The sequence below is a fragment of the Festucalex cinctus genome, chromosome 14 (assembly GCF_051991245.1).
Source record: "Festucalex cinctus isolate MCC-2025b chromosome 14, RoL_Fcin_1.0, whole genome shotgun sequence".
NCBI classification, from domain to species: Eukaryota; Metazoa; Chordata; class Actinopteri; order Syngnathiformes; family Syngnathidae; genus Festucalex; species Festucalex cinctus.
In genome coordinates, this window is record NC_135424.1 from 12,414,718 (window position 1) to 12,435,032 (window position 20,315).

At 37.2% G+C, this 20,315-nt stretch overlaps 1 protein-coding gene across 2 annotated transcripts; it reads right to left on the bottom strand.

The window, feature by feature from the left end:
- Positions 1 to 766: 766 nt before the first annotated feature.
- rab11fip2 (RAB11 family interacting protein 2 (class I)) lies at positions 767 to 14,509 on the bottom strand. Of its 2 annotated transcripts, none has more exons than XM_077495871.1 (7): positions 14,338 to 14,509; positions 13,250 to 13,796; positions 8,671 to 9,071; positions 7,319 to 7,667; positions 6,667 to 6,739; positions 4,900 to 5,040; positions 767 to 2,001 (listed from the first exon to the last, which is right to left on the bottom strand). In XM_077495871.1, exons 2-7 carry the CDS (start codon positions 13,600 to 13,602, stop codon positions 1,987 to 1,989), a joined length of 1,332 nt encoding a protein of 443 aa, XP_077351997.1. In that variant the 5' UTR covers positions 13,603 to 13,796; positions 14,338 to 14,509; the 3' UTR covers positions 767 to 1,986. The 2 variants fall into 2 exon arrangements, with proteins under 2 accessions (XP_077351997.1, XP_077351996.1); XM_077495870.1 differs by having other exon boundaries at positions 4,836 to 5,040.
- Positions 14,510 to 20,315: the final 5,806 nt, after the last annotated feature.

Here is a 20,315-nt window from a genome sequence, read left to right on the forward strand (position 1 = left end):
CTGTTAAACGAGAGTGGAGTTTTAACATGCAATATTGGAACTAGGGATGTCACGATAAGGGCAATATCGTGATATCAAAACTGTCACAATATCGTCCTTGTCATGTTCACAATATTTAAAAGGAACACATCTGTTAAAAAAAAAAGTCAGGTTGATTTCCATTTGTGCAGTTCTAGCACCCTCTGGTGGCAAGTTTATTAGTGCAATTTAATTTTCATTTGGGATGTTTTGGCCTTCTGTGTTTAAAATCTATGCTAATTCTCAGATGAAGAGGACCGTAATATGCTTGTGAAGCGAGTCATTATGTGGAGGAACTCAATGTGTCAAACGTCCCGCTGTTTACAAAACAAACACAAAATGACCAAATACACGGGGGTTTAGGACAAAATCACCACCAAAGATTAACATAAACCCAGAAGTGTAGACTGAGAGAAAGTTAAAGTGTGTACATCCTGTATTTGAAAAGTGCATTTTCCTGAGTGAAATCGGCATACTGGGCCTTAAAAAAAATCAATTAAAAAAAATAAATAAATAAAAAAATAAAAATAAAAAAAAAATAAAAAAATAAAAATAAAAAAAAAATAAAAAAATAAAAAAATAAAAAATTCAAGTCCCAAATTGGTTATTTCATTTTGGTCTCTCCACATGATAATTCATAAAATGGGCATCACGGACAAACGTATCCATCAGTGACCCACATGAATATGCACAAATACACATCTCATGTTTGTTTTATAGCTTACAAAAATAACACAGGAGCAGTGAGTCAGCATTATTCAGAGTGACTTTATTGAAAAGGACAATACAATTTTGCTTGTGCCTTTCAAAACATCCAGCGTACCTTTGGAATTCAATTCCAGCAATAGTAATAGTGTTGCTTAAAATGATTTTTGCAATTGTTTAATCATTAAGTATTATCAAGCATTCTTTGAAGGAATAATTGTACAATTGGCACTTGACATACAGTCACCTTTTGCCTAAACCTTAACCACAATTGTGTTCCTAAACCCCCCTACACCAAAAAAACGTCAATACAATCTTGTTTCCAAACATGCTGGTTTAAAAACCTCAAACTGGCCACTGAAGGCAAATATTAATGTAATATATGTCAGTTTACAGTACCTCCAACCGGAACGGAAGGTACACTTTACACACAGTCCAAGCAGGAGGGTTGTGTTCTAGAATATGTGGGTGGGTGATTTATATTGAGATGATTAACAAAACACACGACTTCATACTTTGTCAGTTATACTCGAAGGTAATGTGGATGAATAATTTGGAAAACCAGAGACACATTCAGAAGCTAAACGTTGGCCAACTTAAATCATCACATTCTGACTTGTATGATCAAACAAAGTCATACATTCTTTTTTAAAACGTTGTCAAACTGTGAGACAAAGCAAGACAAGAAGACTGTAAGAAAATCATTCTCACCACTAGTTGTGCATCAGCTTCATCAAAACTTGTTTTATGGATTACGCCATCACCCACAAAAATTCCACACATCAATCAGACATGTTATGGCCATGTGTCTTATTCCGATTACCGTGTAGAATAGTTGCGGGGTTTATAGGAAACATTTCCTCCAAGCATATTTAGTGTTTTGCATATTCAAAAAGCTGCATTGACTAGATGAAAAACATTTATGCAAAGAGGCTGCTAAGAACAAGTATAATAATGACAGTCACCCCCTTTGAGTGTGGAGCTCGAAAATGATTTGAAAATGCTCTTCAGTTTAGATTTACGTGTTACAGTCTGACATCTACCAAAGAACCAAATTATATTACAGCATAAAGCAAATGTAGCAATCAAGCTAAAAGGCAAAAAATAAATAAAAAATAAAAATGACAGGCTAAATGAATTCATTTCAACACAATCACTTTCTTTCATGTGAACTAAATCCCCTTCAGGGTCCAAATGTGTTCAATGTATCTCATCCTTAGTATTCATATTTCATCATTTGAGTAGCGCAGATGCTGCGTGCCTTCACTCTGCAGGCACCTGGTGGGAATAAACATAAATTACATATCGTTGTCTATCACGCTGATTGCAATCTATTGATTTATTTGGCTTATAGGATCATCTTTAGTTATGAAAATGCTTGAGTTGCAAAATTATTTAAATTCCTGAGAATGAATTCTATATCACGATTTGCCACTGTCAAGTTTAGTTTGAATGAAAAACAGGTGGTGACTTTTTTTTTTTTTTTTTTGCACTTTGTAAATCCACACTGGCTGCATTTTCAAATATTTTAAATCACAACAAAATTAATAGTAAGTCAACTAAAAAAGGGATGTGACAATACAAAGATTAAATACAATAGAAATATTACAACCCGTAAGTAAGGTCCATTTCAACTTGCTAACTATGCATATACATACTTAAAGCAGTAGGTAACGAGTGTGTAACTAGAGGTCACATTAGAGTACATATTAGAAGGCAATCAGTGAGGTGATATTCCTTAACGGAAAACTGATTCTTATCTACACATTGAGTACAGTATCCATGCTAAAATGGGCTATTAGCTAAATTACACAGCATGTGTAAAAAAATAAAAAATACAATTGTCCAATAATTGTATTGTGGAAGTCAAAACACATGTATCTAAATGGAATATGAAGTTTTCGTTTGAACTAGGCATGGGCCAAACTATGGTTTCAAAAAGTCAAGGTTTAAATGACCACTACAACTGCCCGTCACCAGTAATAATAATAATAATTATTATTATTATTATTTGTCTTTGGCTGCAATATGATTGGCCGCCTGGAGATATCACTTAACGAGTCACCTCTTTTAAGTTAATGACGAGAAAGCCAGCCACTTTTTTTTTCCCCTTCCATCTTGGCTGAGCAGAGAGGGGAGGGGTGAGCAGTTACAGAGAGAGGGAGGGAGAGGAAGGACTGTGGTAGCACCTGCACTAATTCCAGCATAATTATGGATGCCTTTTTGCTACGTCAATTAATGTGCATTGTCTTTATATATACTTAAAAAATGGTGCCAGCAAGTACTAGTTAGCCCCTTTTTAAAGTGGACATTTTAGAATTGTAATTTTAATACCGTGATACTGCCATATGTTTTCTCACATTTATCGTACAGTCAGAATCATCCCATGCCTATTTGAAACTACAAAACAATTGAAAGGCAAGTAATGTTAAATGACATTGTTGATCTTTACATGTGATGAATGTGGCTTTTAAAATGAAATACATTCACTAATAAGATTTTGGCTTTCTGTACAAAACCACATACAGTACATTCAGGTAAAATAACGAGTTTAACGGCAGCAGGTAATAATGTTGCTTGCCACAACAAAACATTTTCGAAAAAACTATCAGCTGTAAATTGGTATCATAAAGAGTAACGTTGGAACACATGCAGCTGGAATGATTTAATCCACACGAGAACGTGATTGAAGTTGTCAAATGGAACTTTGGGTGTACGACTGCCATACTGCCAAAACAATACATGCTTTAATACAGTGCAACCTGCAGCTGCTTTCTCTTCAAGTAATATACAAATGTAAACCTAAAGATGTATGTATGAACCTTTTTGTTTTCTTATTTGTACTATTCAGCACAAAATAACTGCGGTGACGTCACCATATTGTTCCTATTACAAACAGCAGTGTAGCAAAAACTGAAAATCGGAATGTGATGACAACATAAGAGTCAAATGAGTTTACGGTAACTGTCAAAAAATGTTGACCGACTTTGGAGGGAAGACATTATGATAATGATTGTGTTTGGACTGTTCAGAGGAAAAGAAAGAAAGAAAGAAAAGTGCTGTGATATAACATGGTATAATACATACAAAAAAAATACTTCAATGGATTAGCATTATACATAACTTGACAAATCCAATATACAAGCCTTTTTGTACCAGTGTAAGACCACAGAGGTCATGGGTAGGGTAATGGGATACAGTAGCAATCATAAAGTACCTTACAAATACATTAGTATTAAAATGTAACAGAGCTGTGTCAGCATCAATCAATACATACGCCCCAGTACTTTGGATTGAAAGAGAAAAAGGCCAGTAAATAAATTACCAAAAAAAAAAAAAAAAAAAAAAACGACATCATGTAAAGGTGAGATGTAAGGTGTAATTCAATTCCAGCATAACATAAAGCAAAATGCTTAAATTAGGATTATTGCACTTCAAGTAAAAAAATATCTTCGGATAAGAAACTTTCACCAATAGCCTTAAATGATAGTCTTCACAATTAAAAGAAAAGTAAGGACAATTTAGGGAGCAAGATTAAGAATGTAGACTGTTCATTTGAAAACATTAATAAGCAAGCCAGGAGAGCCAAGATGAGGACGCAGCTCTGGAATTAACAGCCTGACTAAATGTGACAGTCTTAAGACGTGTGCTTAAGTGTAAACATAAGTGTTACAAATGGTTTAATCACAATCACCTTTTAATAAAAGGTTTTTGCTTCCGCAGCTTCTAGTAAACATAAATTTGGCTGTTTTTAAACTGACAAGCTTGTACGGTAAGCACATGATAGAAGCCGAGTATACAACAGCTGTCGCCTCACAAGTGCAATCACGAAAACAGAGCTGTAGGAAATCACTGCATTTGATTTCAATGCAATGTTGAGATCATGTCATTTTGTTTACATATCTAAAATGCACAGTATTGGTCGCTTTTAACAGTTTATGAATGGAAGTATGCAATTGGACTTGAAGGAGAAGTTTGTCTAAAAACTCATATTAAACAATCATGAACCTTCCACTTCATTTACCGATCCTGATGCGTAAAACTACTGCCCCACTCGTCTCTAGTGTAGTCTGTTGTCGGTGCCTCTGCTTTTTACTTTTTATTGAGTTTACCTGCCTTCTTCTTGGGCTCATAGGGTGTCCGCAGTATGCTTGGTGTTTCCTCCATGACACGTACCAACAGGTTATCAATGTAGTCCTCCAGCTCCCTGATGTGGGCGTCTTTCTTTTTCACTACTTCCTTCTGCTTGATGAGGTCCTGAACCACTTCCTCAAAGGACAAGTTCCTATAGGCTGCCGTACTCCCCTGTGTTGCTTCCTGGACATGGGAAACAGACCACAATACAAACTTGTATTTCAACCCAGTCAGAATTAGATAGACACCATATTTATCTTTTGCTAATACAGGCTAGCTGAAAGCTGTTGAAGATTTAGAAGTAACACTAATAAATGGTAGAGGTCCTGCCCTACAAGCCTTTAAAACACACCAAGAAAAATGCAATTGTCCTACTGGGAGTTGACATTCAAATACAACAGTAAAAGAAACAAAACTGAACTGTAATGGCGTACAAAAGTGTGTAAAGAGTCCTTGTCCCACCCTCACCCATGTGGGAACATTATTAAGGCACAGCAGTGCACCATGGTCCTGTTGAGGCAGATCTTCTATGAGAACAGGAGCTGTAATCGTTTTTAATGAGGGAGCACTTTATCACTGTAATGCCGGGCATCCTCCCCCAAATCGATAGCACAGCAAAGGCTTGACTCTGTTTAAAATACCAGAGTTATCATCCTGCACTCCCATGCCTCAGTCATAAGACCACTGCAGAGTAAAAACAACGCAGAACAGTTCTGTTAGACTGTTTGCCAGGTGTCTTATCACCTCGTGAGCACAAAGGCTATTTAGGAGGAATGGGACGCAGGCCAAAATGAAAATTCTCAAACATTTTGACTACTGGAGATGAGAAATGCATCTCATTAAAAGAGATAACCCTTGGGCCATTTGCGACAAAATAAGAGAACGGACCCTCAAGGAACACATATGGTTTTACATGCAGTGTATTTGAGTCAACATTATTTTTCTCTCACAATGAAATGAGCTTCAGTAGCTGGGGCTAAAGGTCTAAATTTGACCATGAACTGGCAAAGTAATGATGACCATTTCTCTACGATCAGTAGTTGAGGAGAAGATAAGGCGTACATTCTCCACTTGTGTCATTACCGTTTCTAATGAGCTCAGCTTTGAGAATTTAAAAAGCTTCATCCTTTGAAATGTGTGCGCTACCCCCCACCCGCGAATGTGGTTAATTAGGGCCTTGAAGAGGAGGAAATGGGAGCTGGCATTTCTGCAAGCCGTTGCAGCATGTGCAGGGGCACATGTGTGGATAATGACAGACCTCAACACTCGCACAGAAAGGTGACGAAAGCCATTATCAGCATCCCCTTTCTCATTTTAGGCATCCCTTGAGCTATTGCTCTGTTGTAGATGCCAAATTTGCTGTGTACCTAGCAGATCACACATTTTAAAGTTTCTCAAAACAGAGACATTAAATCAGATAATTAAGTAGAAGTTTTGCGTAAATATTAAAAACGTAAATATTTTATATTTACGTACGGTATGTACTTTCCTCAACTAGAACATTCAAATACAAACCAAAGAACTCAACTAACGTCATGAATATTTCACTGTAAAGTACTTCATATTCAGAACAGACATGATGATATGAGTGTGCAGCTGCTAATTAGCTGAATAGCACATCTGAATTTTTAGAGGCCACAAGGATCAATGTCACCAGCTGCTGTGTCAAATGAGACCTGAGACTTGTTCTCCATTACAAAGTGTCAAAATTTTACAAGTCCTTTCTTGCATTTTCAGTTCACTTACAAGTGACACCACGCAAGAAAATTGCACGAGGAATCACGGTTTGACATGCTGAGTTGTGCTCACGTTTTTCGAGGCGTAGACGCCCTTGCTCCCTTGGCCCAGGCTGAGGTCTTCATTTCTATGTGGCATTTTGTCACTGTAAATCAATCAAACAGGACAGGTCAGTGAATTAACTTCCTGTGGAAAACAAATCACGTCAAATAAAATACTTGAGAAAAGAAAAGGAGTGGTTAAACAAACGCTAGCAGTGATGTTCGAAATACATTTAATTATGTACATTAAATGTCTTCAATGTATTAATGCTCTACATTAGACTGACCGTTTAAGAAAGATAAGTGGTTAATTGCTTCGTCTATCACTTTAAAGAATCTCATTATGATTGCTCAGAGGGCTCTGTTATCACGCCAAAGCTCTCTAAAGAGCCTCTAATGACACCTTCCATTCTGATAAAGCACAATGTAGTCTCGGTGTTCCTCAACTCTCGATGGAAGCCAGGAAAAGACATAACAGGTTCAATGGGTACAAAAACACTTGACAGCAGTCTGACACAAAGAAGGGAGTGCATGAGAGAAGATTTCTAAGGATAATGAGAAAACTATAAACATCCTGCAGATTGGACGCTGTCAACCTGAGTTCCGTCTCATGGTCATGGGAACGCAAGATCTCTATTTCATGAAAAACATAGGAACGATAATGCACAGTTTGCTTTATGTACCTTGCTTTGTAGTTGAAAGGGTTAGTGTGCACTTGTGAATCGCCACTAAAAGGGTTCGGGGAGCGCAGGTCTCCAGAACTGCCCGCGCTGCCCAAACGACCCCCGTTGCTGGTCTTGCGCCCGTCCTTCTTTCCTGTCATGCGCTCCAATAGGCTGATCTTCTCCTTTTTCTCCTTGGGCTTGTCCCACAGCTGCCCTTGCTCCCCCTCGAATGGGTTGCGGTTGCGTGGGAGCGTGGCATACTTCTGTGGCAGGGTGTCACTGATATCAGTAAAAGGGTCACCGTGTGCCTCGTTGTCTTGGAGGCCTGGTACCTCACTCTGGGAACGCCTGTGAGGACCAGCTGTACCTGGATTCAAGAAGCAAAGTCATTGCGTGATTCAGCATTATTTATAGGCCTTTAGAAATTACATATATGAACAAAATTGTTGGTACCCCTCTGTTAATGAAAAACCCACATTGGTGACGGAAAGCACTAACAAAAGTAATAAAAATAATGTAATGAAAATTAAGCAAAAGAAAATCAATTGCTTTTGAATTTTGGTTCAACAGAATTATTTGAAACAAAAATGATGGTGCCCCAAGAAAAGATTGAAAATAATTTGACTGTTGGGACATTTTCAATCAAGGTGCGTCCTCTAATTGGCATCGATGGTGTCTTTAAAGGGATACTTAACTCATTGAACCATTTTTAGCAGTGAAAAATTCATACTTTGTTTAGAATTAATTTGATAACTTAATTTTTCATGCACAATTAATACCTTTAAAAACTATTTTTTCCTGTTGCTGTCGACTGATGATGACATCACCTGTGCTGAGGAAGTAGGTAACAAGTAACAACCAATCATGGTTATGGGTTTGGTCAGCAAACTGAGCCATCATTGGCCGTTACCTACTTCCTCCGCACAGGTGATGTCATCATTAGTAGACAGCAAGTAGGAAAATTACTTTTGAAAGGCATTCATTGTAAATGAAAAATAATGAAGTCATCAAATTAATTGTGGACAAAATATTAACTTTTCACTGCTGAAAATAGTTCAATGAGTCACGTCCCTTAAAACTTGAAGTCAGTCAGTCGGCCTATTTACAGGGCGACAAGTACCGGTAGTCACTGCACTTTTTGGTGACATGGTGTGTACCACGCTAAAATAAAAAAAATAAAAAAAATAAATAAATTAAAAAAAACACTGAGAAAAAAGGAGCAAGTTGTCTCAAGCAAGTAAAGACAAAATTAATTAATGTCCAACTTTTCAGTTTTATAGTTGTTAAAAAAATAATAATCCTTTAAAATATTATAGATCCTTTCAACAGCAAAACTCAAAAAGTGTCACAAAACCCTTAAGACTACTCACCACTTTCTTCTATGGAATTCATGGAGTCCAACTTGGGTCGAAAGTGGGTCCCAATGAGATCTGACATGGAGTGGGCTGCAGAGAGTTTCTGGGCCCCAGAGAGTAGTGATCTCTTAGCTTTGGTTTCGGGCTGGGCTCGCGGTTCTGGGGCAGTTGGGTGATAATTAGGGTCCGAGTCGCATGCCGCAGAGCGAGGTAGGATGGCTGAAGACGTGTCACTGTCATGTTTGCGACCTTTCATTTTCACCTTAAGTTTTGAAAAAGGCGACCGGGGCTTTTCCTTCATGGAGAGGTCAAACATACTGGCTGTCATATTATTCCGCATGAACTGGATGCTGACTTGGATGCGTCCTCGCTCCTTTTTATTCTTCTTTGATGGCTTGGACTGCAAGGTATACCAGCTAAAATGAAAATGGAGAAAGCTTAGCATAATCAATGGGGACATTTTTATATAGAAACAAACAAAAAAAGAACAGGATTTATCTATGTTGATTATCCATTTAAGCAGAACTCAAGAATATGATACAAGGTTAATTTGAGCATGCTAATCCAAAATCTTGACAGCAATTCAGAGGCTCAAATCCTTAGATTTTTGGAGAATTTGTCATTTAAGACAAGCATTCTTGGTAAAACAGAATATAACAAACAGGATGTTCTTGAATAGGAGCGTTTCAGGCTTCCTTTTGGGCCCCTATTCATTTAACCTCCATGTGTTTTCAACTGGAAGTAATGGGATTTGTGCATTCAAAATAAAGTGGCATTTGCACAAATCTGGCCTTTGTTCGGAACTGCAAAGATAAGCAATTGGGACATTGAATCGCAGGGTAACTGGCCATTTCAGGCATGCTAATCAGTCATATCCTCTGTGTTATGAGGACTGTACAAAAGACAATTCAGGTAACCACTATTTATAAAACAAGTAAATAAATTCACCTTTTGCCATCAATGAACAATGCGACCGCAGTGGAAAACAAAAGCAAAAAATCAGAAATTAAACATAAAATTCACTTTTTTATACAGAGTCCTCCTATGATGTTTTCACCTTTTCAACGGTTAAGCCCGGTCCGCCATTTTGGCCCCGTCCACCATTTTGGCTCCTCGTCCACAATATAGCCTGCAGTGTTTTCCCCTCATCCGCTATTTAGCCCTTAGCTAGTGCTAGCGCTTGTGCACTTGTGGAAGTATCTTTGGCTTTTTCGCCCTCTTTTTTTTTTCCCCACATCATTGCCCCCAAAGTAGCAAGCTACGTGTTCTATCAATGTTCGTCCAGCCAAAAGAAAAGCAATTACCATGGAAATGAAGCTAAACATCATAAAAAGATCACAGAAAGAACAGACACTGACACTGACAAACATCGGCAAAGACTTGGGCTTCACTTGGACAGTCGTATAGCATCTTATTATTTTTTTAAACATATTTTAGTTTTTTTATGCTAATTATTTTGATGTAAATATTGACTTTAATGGGGAAATTCGGGTTACATTGCTAGCGTCAGAACGTAATTCCGACGTAACTCGAGGACTCCCTACAGTATTTTGCTTTTAACGAGGGTAGATTTCTGTCAATGCGAGTAATATTGGTCTTGGCATTAAAGAAGTGCAGCTGCTGAATGCTATTCTAAACCATCAAGCTCATGGCCCGGTAGCCGAGTCATGGAGGGTCCATTTCCCAGGCTGCACGCCATGCTCAGTCAGATCAGCAGCCACAGCATGCCGCTGCTATGGGGCCGGCACTGTAGCTCAAGTGTGTCTCAAGGCCAAGGTAAATCTCCCTGTGCTTGGAAGCACAATCCTCCTGCTTGGCCCCTGGACCGCTGGGAAACTCCTCACAATCAACAAACACAGGTGTGCGATAATTATGGGCTGCCTACTCAGATATCGGGAGAGTCATTCCTCCCCAATATGTCGGTTCAAAAACATCACAAATGGGCCGCAGCAAATGCAGCATACAGACGGTGAAATGTGGCCATTAGGGGTGTTAAAAAAAAAAATCGATTCGGCAATATATCGCGATACTACATCGCGCGATTCTCGAATCGATTAAATAGGCGGCTGAATCGATTTTTTTTTTCTTTTCTTTTTTTTTTAAAGAGCTCAGAATTGTTCATTCGGTAGTCTTACCGATTCAACGTCTTATCATCGTTGCCTTTTTTTTTTTTTTTTTTGTGTGTGTGTGTGTGTGAATCGATTTTTAAACTTCCATTTTTAATGGAAAAATATTCAACAAAACGTCTGACTTCGGGTTAGGATTCACACCTTGAGCATGGAAGAATGTTATATGAACGGAACATTAAGCCTTAATATTTTATTTTAATGCTGTTCAAACATGAAACAGATTACAACCTCTATAAGACTGAAATTTCAGATAAATAAATAATACATTTTCATATAAATCTTACACTCTACAAGCTTACTGATTAGTATTTTCTAAATTCGAATGAAAAAAAATCGCAACAATCGACTTATAAATTCGTATCGGGATTAATCGGTATCGAATCAAATCGTGACCTGTGAATCGTGATACGAATCGAATCGTCAGGTACTAGGCAATTCACACCCCTAGTGGCCATAGTATCCAGGGCCCTGGTGTCATTGTCAGACTTGCCTGCCATGTGAGAATGGGCCGACAGGCAACATGGGCCATGTCCATTACCAACACTCGGCTGAAAAGGCCCACGGCCTTGAAGTGAATCAGCTCAGGCACAAGAGAAAGAAAAAAAAGTGCCACTTTCACACTGATTATAACATATTGCAATTCTCTAAACTGAGGAAGTGCTAATGTATTTCCATGTTGGTGAGCTAATTAACACCAGATCCAATTTAGTTGATCTGTTGCTGTTTTGTTAATACAGGGTTAAGCAATGGCATGTGTGTCGGAAGTGTCAAATCAGCCTAATCTTTTAGTTTACTCTGCAATTAATACACAGTTGTACTTCGGCATTTGGAAAACTTTTTTTTTTTTTTTTTTTTTTTTTTTTTTTTTTTTTATTAAACAGTGTACCCTGCCGTTCATTAGTCAGTTTTTCATCAAGCAGTGAAATGCAAATGTAAGGTCAGGAAACGAAATCACACATTTACTTCAAAAAAAGTGCAGAACAAACTAAGTTCAAACTAAGTAAACTAAGTGACACAAACTAAGTTTCTTTCAATGGAGATATTCCGTTACACGTCTATAACTAAATATTTGGGTAAAAAAAAAGAAGTCTCTCCGGGGTCTTAATTATGCTTAAAAAAAAAGGGGGGGGGGGGGGGGGGATATGAGCATATTCAGATTTTTTTACATGCACATCAACATTGCTAATATTCTGGTTTTGAAGGGGATATAATTGACTACATGTAAAAGTAAAAGTAGCTATTGAGTTTGCATATTCTAGTTGCATATTTTTCCCCTTCCCCTTTCCCCTTCCTCCCAAATCCCAAAATCAAAAATGTTAGATTCATTGATTGAAGACTCAAAATTATCTTTAGGTGTGAATGTGAGCGTAAATGCTTGCTTTGCAAAATGTGCCCAGCGGCTGGTTTGCGACCAGTTCAAGCTCACCCATTACCCACATGAGGATAGGTGGTATAGAACAGGGATGGGTACAGTAGATTGCTGTCTCACATAATTTATAGCCAGCGGTACTAGTTTTGAATAGGCCAATTAGCAGAATCCATTTTGGTAATTATGTTCAAAAATACTATTTAGAAGTTGAGCCATTGCACAATAGTTGGCCTGCTACAACTAGTGGCTAGCGTACATGTGAAGCTGGAGTCTTGGGATGGGGAAAATGTCTGGAGTTTAGAAGGATTTTCATTTGGAAAGAACATTTTAACAGCAACTTGTAATTTCTGTAAATCAAGCATTTTGTATGGAACTGAGATTTCTGTTTTCAATTTAATATTAGTGAAGTTGGTCTATATTATGCCACCCAGGTTTTTATTTATTATTTGTGACCGAAAGTCAAGCTAACTCTTAAAAGTGGTTAATTGTCCTTGTTTTACTTCTGCGTAATACAACTGTGTGCCATTTTTTGCCAGAAAAATAAAATAGGTCATAATTTGGCGTTTCAGGCAGTGCTGTGTAAACTGTGATGCAAAATAACAATTTTGCTTTTCCCTTTCTTCAATAGTTTATAATTATTCCACATGCACTGCCCATCATAATCAAGTGTACCACTGTGATTTTAATTTATGACATGAAAACACTTCCTGTCAAAAGCTAATTTAGTCTATGCAACTTCTGCAAATATATGTTCCACTTCCTCGTGTACAGTTCTAAACCGAAACATTGCTTATCATTGACTAAAGAAAAACAAACATCCCTTTCTGGTGGTACAAACATCTTGACAGGTTTCGGTTGTATATCAGTATGAACAAACCTAACACTGCATACTGAAGCAGTACCAAGAAATGCTGTGCAGTGAGAAACTGATTATTATAAGCAGCATTTAAAATAAATAATAAAGGACTTAAAATATGGATGGAAGGTAACTGAAGCGTAATGTTTTTGCACAGTACACATTCATACATACGTAAAAGGTAGTCGTGATGTAAGGATTTACAGTAGCATCACATGCCAGACTACTACTAATACTCACTCAGTTTTTTGTCGCTGCTTGTTGTCAAACGCTTCGTTGAGGTTGATGGAACTCTGACCCAGGAACTTGTCCAGACCAACCAAGGACCGATGCATAACAATGAAGCACAGCTCATAGACTTCTGGGTTGCCGTCCAGGAGTAACCCAGGTAGTTCAAAGGAAGCTTCTTCTCTCCAGACGGGGTTGAGTGTCTTCTCTGCCACTGATGTCGAGTACTTTTCCTTGCCCAGCTGGATGATAGTGTATGCATCATTGGTGCCATTTTTGCCCTTGGGCTGTAAACCGGTAGCTTGTAGAACAGTGGCTTGGACGTGAGTTGGAAACCACTTTTGAGACTGTTCACCCAGTGACATTGTCTGTACTGGTTTTCTATGGTGCTCTTATAGTGTTAGACAAAGAAGTGTGTCATGTGAGAAAACATATTTAAAAAATTGTCATTCATGTTATTTTTTACCTTCCTAAAGTAATATGAAACATGATAAAGAGAGTAAGCCACATTTCAGAAAGCCGCAATTCCAGATATCCAAGCCACTGACTGCTGAGTCATCTGGAGAGGGAGGGGGGGGAAAAAATCCATCATTAGCACAGAAAAGAAACAGAAATACAAATGTTTTATAATAGTATCACAAGAAATGTGTGAATATGACACACTTGTCATTTTAAATATACGTTATAAATGTGCAATTATACACATATACAAACACATACGCACAGTAGGTATGTCAATAAAATAAAATAAAATAAAATAAAATAAAATAAAATAAAATAAAATAAAATAAAATAAAATAAAATAAATTGCTTTTGTGACAAGTTCTTTTTGTGACAAATAATATTTGCAGAGGGTCGGTTCCCCAAAACTTGTAGGGTACATGAAATGAACCGGTGTGATTACCTATATAAACTGATAGTGAACAACACCACGTTTACCTAACATTAAAGGAAGTTGATCTATTAACGCTATCAACACACTCTAACCAACAAAGATTCTCACGGATTTTGCCATTGTTTTAATCAAACAAAACATTAACCATAAGCGGCTAGCCTGCCACGCTAACACTTCTACAGAGCTCTCGCTAAAATATTCTTACCTCGCAGTCATATGCAGCCGCCTTTCATGCCAAGATATTCTTGCTCCATTAATACAGAAATGATGTGTTATTTTACCGCAGATGACAGCAAGATAACGTTAGTTGCGGCTGCAGATGTTGCTCCTCTTTGCTAACTACTGCTGTCGAGTAAATGCGAGCGCCACTTCCTCGTCTGACGTCACTTCCTCCTCACGCCGGCAGAAATTGAGGAAGTACAGTACAGTGATACAGTACAGTGCAATAAAGGAGCCCACGCCCACGAGAAACACAATCGTCTGGCATTATGGCTTGCGAAAACAATGAAGCCGACGAAATATGAAGCAAAAGAGTAGCTTATTATTTACTACTTTGCGGATTGATCAATGAGTCCGTATTATATAACCAAGATTTACATGGTGTCTTTACTGTACATGTGGGTTTGATTGATTGAAATCTTCGAGTCTTAGTAACATGAAATTAAATAATAAAAAAAAAAAAAACAGGGACAACTGCAGCAGCATGCAAGGCGCATTCAGAGACAGAAATAGATTTCGAGAAGCAAGATATTCATTCACTTAGATAGGAAGAGAATTGTGAGATGATAAAAAAAAACAAAAAACCACAGGATTCTAGTTGATTAAATATAATTTAAAAAAAAATCCCGATCGAATCTGAATAAACAGTACATACATGTATTAGGGGTTGAGCTGTTGTCATTACCTCATTTATTTTTTAGTACGCAACCTTAGCAAAGCTATGTGAACACGTTTTTGATATAAAACTTGTTTGAGTATAAGTTTTAAAAGAAGAGCCAATCAAATTGAAACGTTGGTGTGATATTTATTTGTTCTACTCAGCATGGGCACTATAAGAGGAAAAATTACGTTGAATGTTTTCACACAGAAACAAAAATGCTTTGGTTGTACTTAATTCAAAAGTACGTTAATTGCAAATGAGTAAAATGTCTTAAACTAGCATATAATTTAAATATTTCCAAGGGAAAGAGGGGGAATTACCACATTTTTGTCATTATGCATTACAATGAAATTAAATTAATTATACTTTTTTTTTTTTTTTCCAGCGCAGAAATTGTTTTGTTGTTTGGGTGCCAATTTGCACTAATACCAATGTGCCAATAATTTACCACCAATACCATTTCACCAGCCTGACATATCTTCTTGGTAGGATCCATATCAGAGGTTTTGTATCTTAGATTACAACGGTTGACAACCCTTTTAGCCTATTGCAACATATTGTGTTCTGCAAGATGAGCTCCACTTGTCAGAAACAAGTGTCCGATCTAGTTGTGTTTGCATCACACAACAAGTGGAGGGCCGGGAGGTTGCGCCAAAATGTGTTGCCCGTCCACTCAAGTAACACCTAATCATAGCTCACCTATTTTCTATGGGTTTGGTCACATGATGTTGACAAGCTGAGCCCTGTGATGTCATTTTCAGTCGACAGCAAGTGGCAAAATGGCCGCCCCCTGTGATGGATAAAAACGGTTGTGTTTTGCTGCTTAATTCTTCATATTCCACAAACACAATATTCATCAGAATAAGAAAACATTTAAAGATAGTTGAGTAATTTTGCCACCTCTGTCTCTATAACCTTGAGTTCATATGCACACATGAGTGTGTGACATACTGCTTGTACTTTACTTGAGAGCAAAATCATACAAACATCATAAGTGCTTATGTCTCCTGAGTGGGACATGGAAGCACAGATAAGAGGTTCCCTTGAATGAGCACAGATGTGATTGTCAGCCCACTTGACAAGTGCATCTTAACCAAACACACCAGACTGTTGGTTTTATCGTCGTGCTGCTTCCACTACCGTTGTGCACACAACCAGGCTGGGGCGCTGGCTAGGCCATCTATCAAATATTGTACTAAAGCAGTTGTGCCTCCTTTATGGTTCTTGCAAAATTGATTCGTTCTTGGAAACAACTTTAATGATGCACAACAACCAGTAGATGACATCATTGTCCCATTTTATACAAAATAAACACAGTTTGAGAGTCCATGTGAGTAATGGTTTTGGGCAACCTACATTTTTCTATCTACTATTGATTATAAAAGAAAACGGCTCGCAGTGATTAAAGACTCAAGTCAAATCCAAATTTTTCTTTACAATAATATTTTTTTATGCAGCCCCACTTGTCTAAATACAGTATTCTATCTGTAGAATATGAATACAACAGCAAAATCCACCCGCTTTTATTAAGCTCAGGGGGCGGCCATTTTGCCTCTTGCTGTTGACTGAAAATGACATCACAGTTGCTTAGGGCCCAGGGACAACCAATCACGGCTCAGCTTGTGAATGTCACAGCAGGGGAACTGTGATTGGTCATGACCTGAGCCCTTAGCAACTGCGACAAATATTGTAGAGGGGAAACAAATCACCAACTTAATCTTAAATATATACTAACCACAATTTTCAATTATTATTATTCTGATTTCAAATTAAATGTAATGTTAACAAGAAGCAATAAAAGGCAGGGGGCTTTTGAGTATACCTCATAATATGACATACCATCACAATAATGACCCTCTGAGAGAAATCATAACTAATGCCGCCCATGAAGAAAGTAAGTTTGTTACGCCTGGTGTAACGGTACTGTGCACTCCCAACATGCAGTTATTTACCATTTGGAATTTGAGGTGTAATTTTATAATATTCTGCGCTACCCCTTTGAATTCTGCAATTATGTTAAGTCATGAAGCAGAATTGATTCCGATATAAAGCACATGGTGGAGCTACTGTTTGACTCCCAAATATAATTCAAACAGTTCCATCAGCACCCACACTATTTTTTAAGAATATTTTATTATCTGTTGTGTTTGGAAGTGTTGTGTTGAATTATATGAAACAATGTCCAGATGCATGCTTATGGTCCACATGCAATGCCACGACTTGACAATAAATCAAACACTTTCATATACTACCATGTAACAAAATATCAGGGAACTACTCCTTTGTGGGATAAAACGTGAAATTCCAACATCACCTGTATCCTTTTATTACCATCCACTGCTAGAGAATAGATTGCTGTATTTGAAAATAAAACATCAGTCCATAAATTAGGCAGCAGTATGGTATGAACTCACTCACAAGGTCGTAAACTGTCCAACATGTAAAGCTTGCAAAATTTGGGTCCACATGCTCAACCATATTAGATGTGGGCCCTAAGGGCTGCCGTCCTCTATTGTGCATGTGGTTGTGGTTTAGACCACATTATTTAACAGTGTAGCATATTTGTTGTATTACATTTTTAAAGTAATATCTAGCCACCATATTGCCCATCTGCTTTGGGGAGCTACTAAATTTATGTTCCAAATGTGAAGGAGATGTACAAGTTCTGCAGGGCTGACTGATTTAAAAGCCCTTTAGCTTTGAGTTCAGCGATCAGTTTAGATCCTGAATACATTTCAATGAAAAAAGGAGAGAGGCACACAAATCACCCCCGCTTTTGCTTTCAGGAATGTTTTTGTGGAAATTCATTGATATATGGATGCAGATGTGCGACTCCAGTGCGAAGAGAAGAGCTAACACAGGCCACTAAGCCAGAGCCTGGTGACTCCCTAATAGTCTTTCCTTCCACCTTTTAACCCCAAAAAGAGTATGTGGGGGGAAAAGTCCAAGTTTAACTGTGTAGTTTGATCCTGTAAAAATGCTGAAATGTATTTCACTTCAATGCTTTATGCACAATGTACTTTGTATTTAAGATTTACCAATCACTGCTGTATTTCAGTGAAGAAAAAAACAAATTGTAAGGACGGACAACTCAGGGCAGTCAAACTAAACATTAAAGTAGATGGCTTTTTAATGAGCTGTAGCAAAAGAGTCCTTTGGGATCTATTTTCGTAGACGGCGCATGTGGAAATACTGGTGTATCCTGATGTTCGCGCAGCTGCAAGGTCATGTCATCGTATTTTATGCATAATTATGACAACAGCGTGCATTAATCCCCCTGAATTATTTTAGAAATACATTAATTGAATGTATTATTATTATTGTTATTATTACTATTATTATTATTATTATTATTTATTTATTTATTTATTTATTTATTTTTACTTCTTATCGTTTTTAAGTACTAGTTGGCACAAAGCTATGGGGGTGGGTCTCACTAACAGATTATTGTATCTTTTTCCACACAGTGATGTGTCCATGCTATAAGTGAGTGCACCGGATTCAAAGTGGAGCCGCTTTGATTTGGTGATGGATTCGGTAGTGTTCCTGACCACAACAGTGCAACTAGACATTTAGAAATACACAAGCTGAAGCACAGCTGCAAAATTACCAGCCCGCTTTCTAACATGCTTCTGTGCACATTTTCTAATTAAAAATTGCTTATCACCATTTTTTTTTTTTTATTGATGATTGGGGGAGTATTGTTGCAGCTAATTTTATCAGCTAATCACTTTCACCCTCGTTTAAAGAGAGACTTGACTCGTTGAACAATTTTAAGCAGTGAAAAGTGAATATTTCGTCCAGAATGAATTTGATAACTTCATTATTTTTTTCATGTACAATTAATACTTTTAAAAAGCATTTTTTTCTACTTGCCGTCGACTGATGATGACATCACCTGTGCTGAGGAAGTAGGTAACGGCCAATCATGGCTCAGTTTGCTGACCATGATTTGTTGTTACCTACTTCCTCAGCACAGGTGATGTCATCATCAGTCGACAGCAACAGGAAAAAATAGTTTTTAAAGGTATTAATTGTAAATGAAAAATAATGAAGTTACCACATTAATTCTAGACAAAATATGAACTTTTTACTGCTGGAAATGGCTCAATGAGTCAAGTATCCCTTTAAAGTTAATCGGCTGGAAATTCAAAATTGTCAAATTCTCTCAAAATGAAATATTTAATATTATTAACTGCTGAATGTGCAACATCAGTCGTATGACCCAGTATTTCTACTGTAAAAAAAAAAAAAAAAAAGTACTGCTCAAGTTTTGTGAACAGCCATTTACACTAGAGCTATTAATATTTTAGTGATAGCTTTTTTTGTTTATGTGGCAATTTATAGACATATTGAAAGATAACAATTAGGGCTGTCAAAGTTAAAGCATTAACTAATTAATCAATCACAATAAAATATTGCATTAGTCATGTATTAACGCAGATTAATCAGACTAATAATTTTGGACGCAGATGATCCTTTAGGTGACAGCGGGTGGTTACGTTAGTGTAGGTTTTGTTTGAGCAATAAACATAACTACATGCATTAAAGCATTTCATAAATGTGTGCACATGGCATCTCAGAATATTTGTTCATGTCAAACCATCGGGATTTTTTATTTTTTTTTGTTAAACTTTAAACCCTGAATGAAATGGAAAATTTGTGCTTTTTTTTTTTTTTTTTTTAGCTCAGCAATGAATAACCATTGGTATGTTAAGTACATCAGCATGTACTGTACATAGATAATAAACGGGATAACTCTTGCATGCAATAAAATCTTCATCATGTATATGAATTTGCAGACACACACCTTCTTGCTACAGAAGAACAGAGTGGGCAGAATCAGTATCTTCTTTACAAGCTTTTGGTGCTAGAAGCAGAATGGAATCAGCTTATTACCAATTTCTACAAGGCTATAAACATCCCACACAGCTACTCATTTCGTTCTCTTTTATAGCAATTTGACTAGATTAAATATGAAATTAACATTTCCTTCTCACTCATGTAAGCATTTAACTAAGTACCAACATCAAGGATATTAAATATAATCTCGAGTTATTCAAATATCATCATCGCAAGTTATTCATTTCAGAGCACAGGATGGATGCAAAACACATAAAACAGGATTTTTTTTTTCTTACTTCGAAAGATGTTTTGACAGCTGCTTTACATGCAAACAATATTTTTGTTCAACCAGATGAAAATATTGATAAACATGTTGGGGATGGTGCATGCCTCATTTTTGTTTTTTTGGGGTTTTTTTTTTGTTTATATGTTGCCAGATTGTAAGGTTGGTATCATTT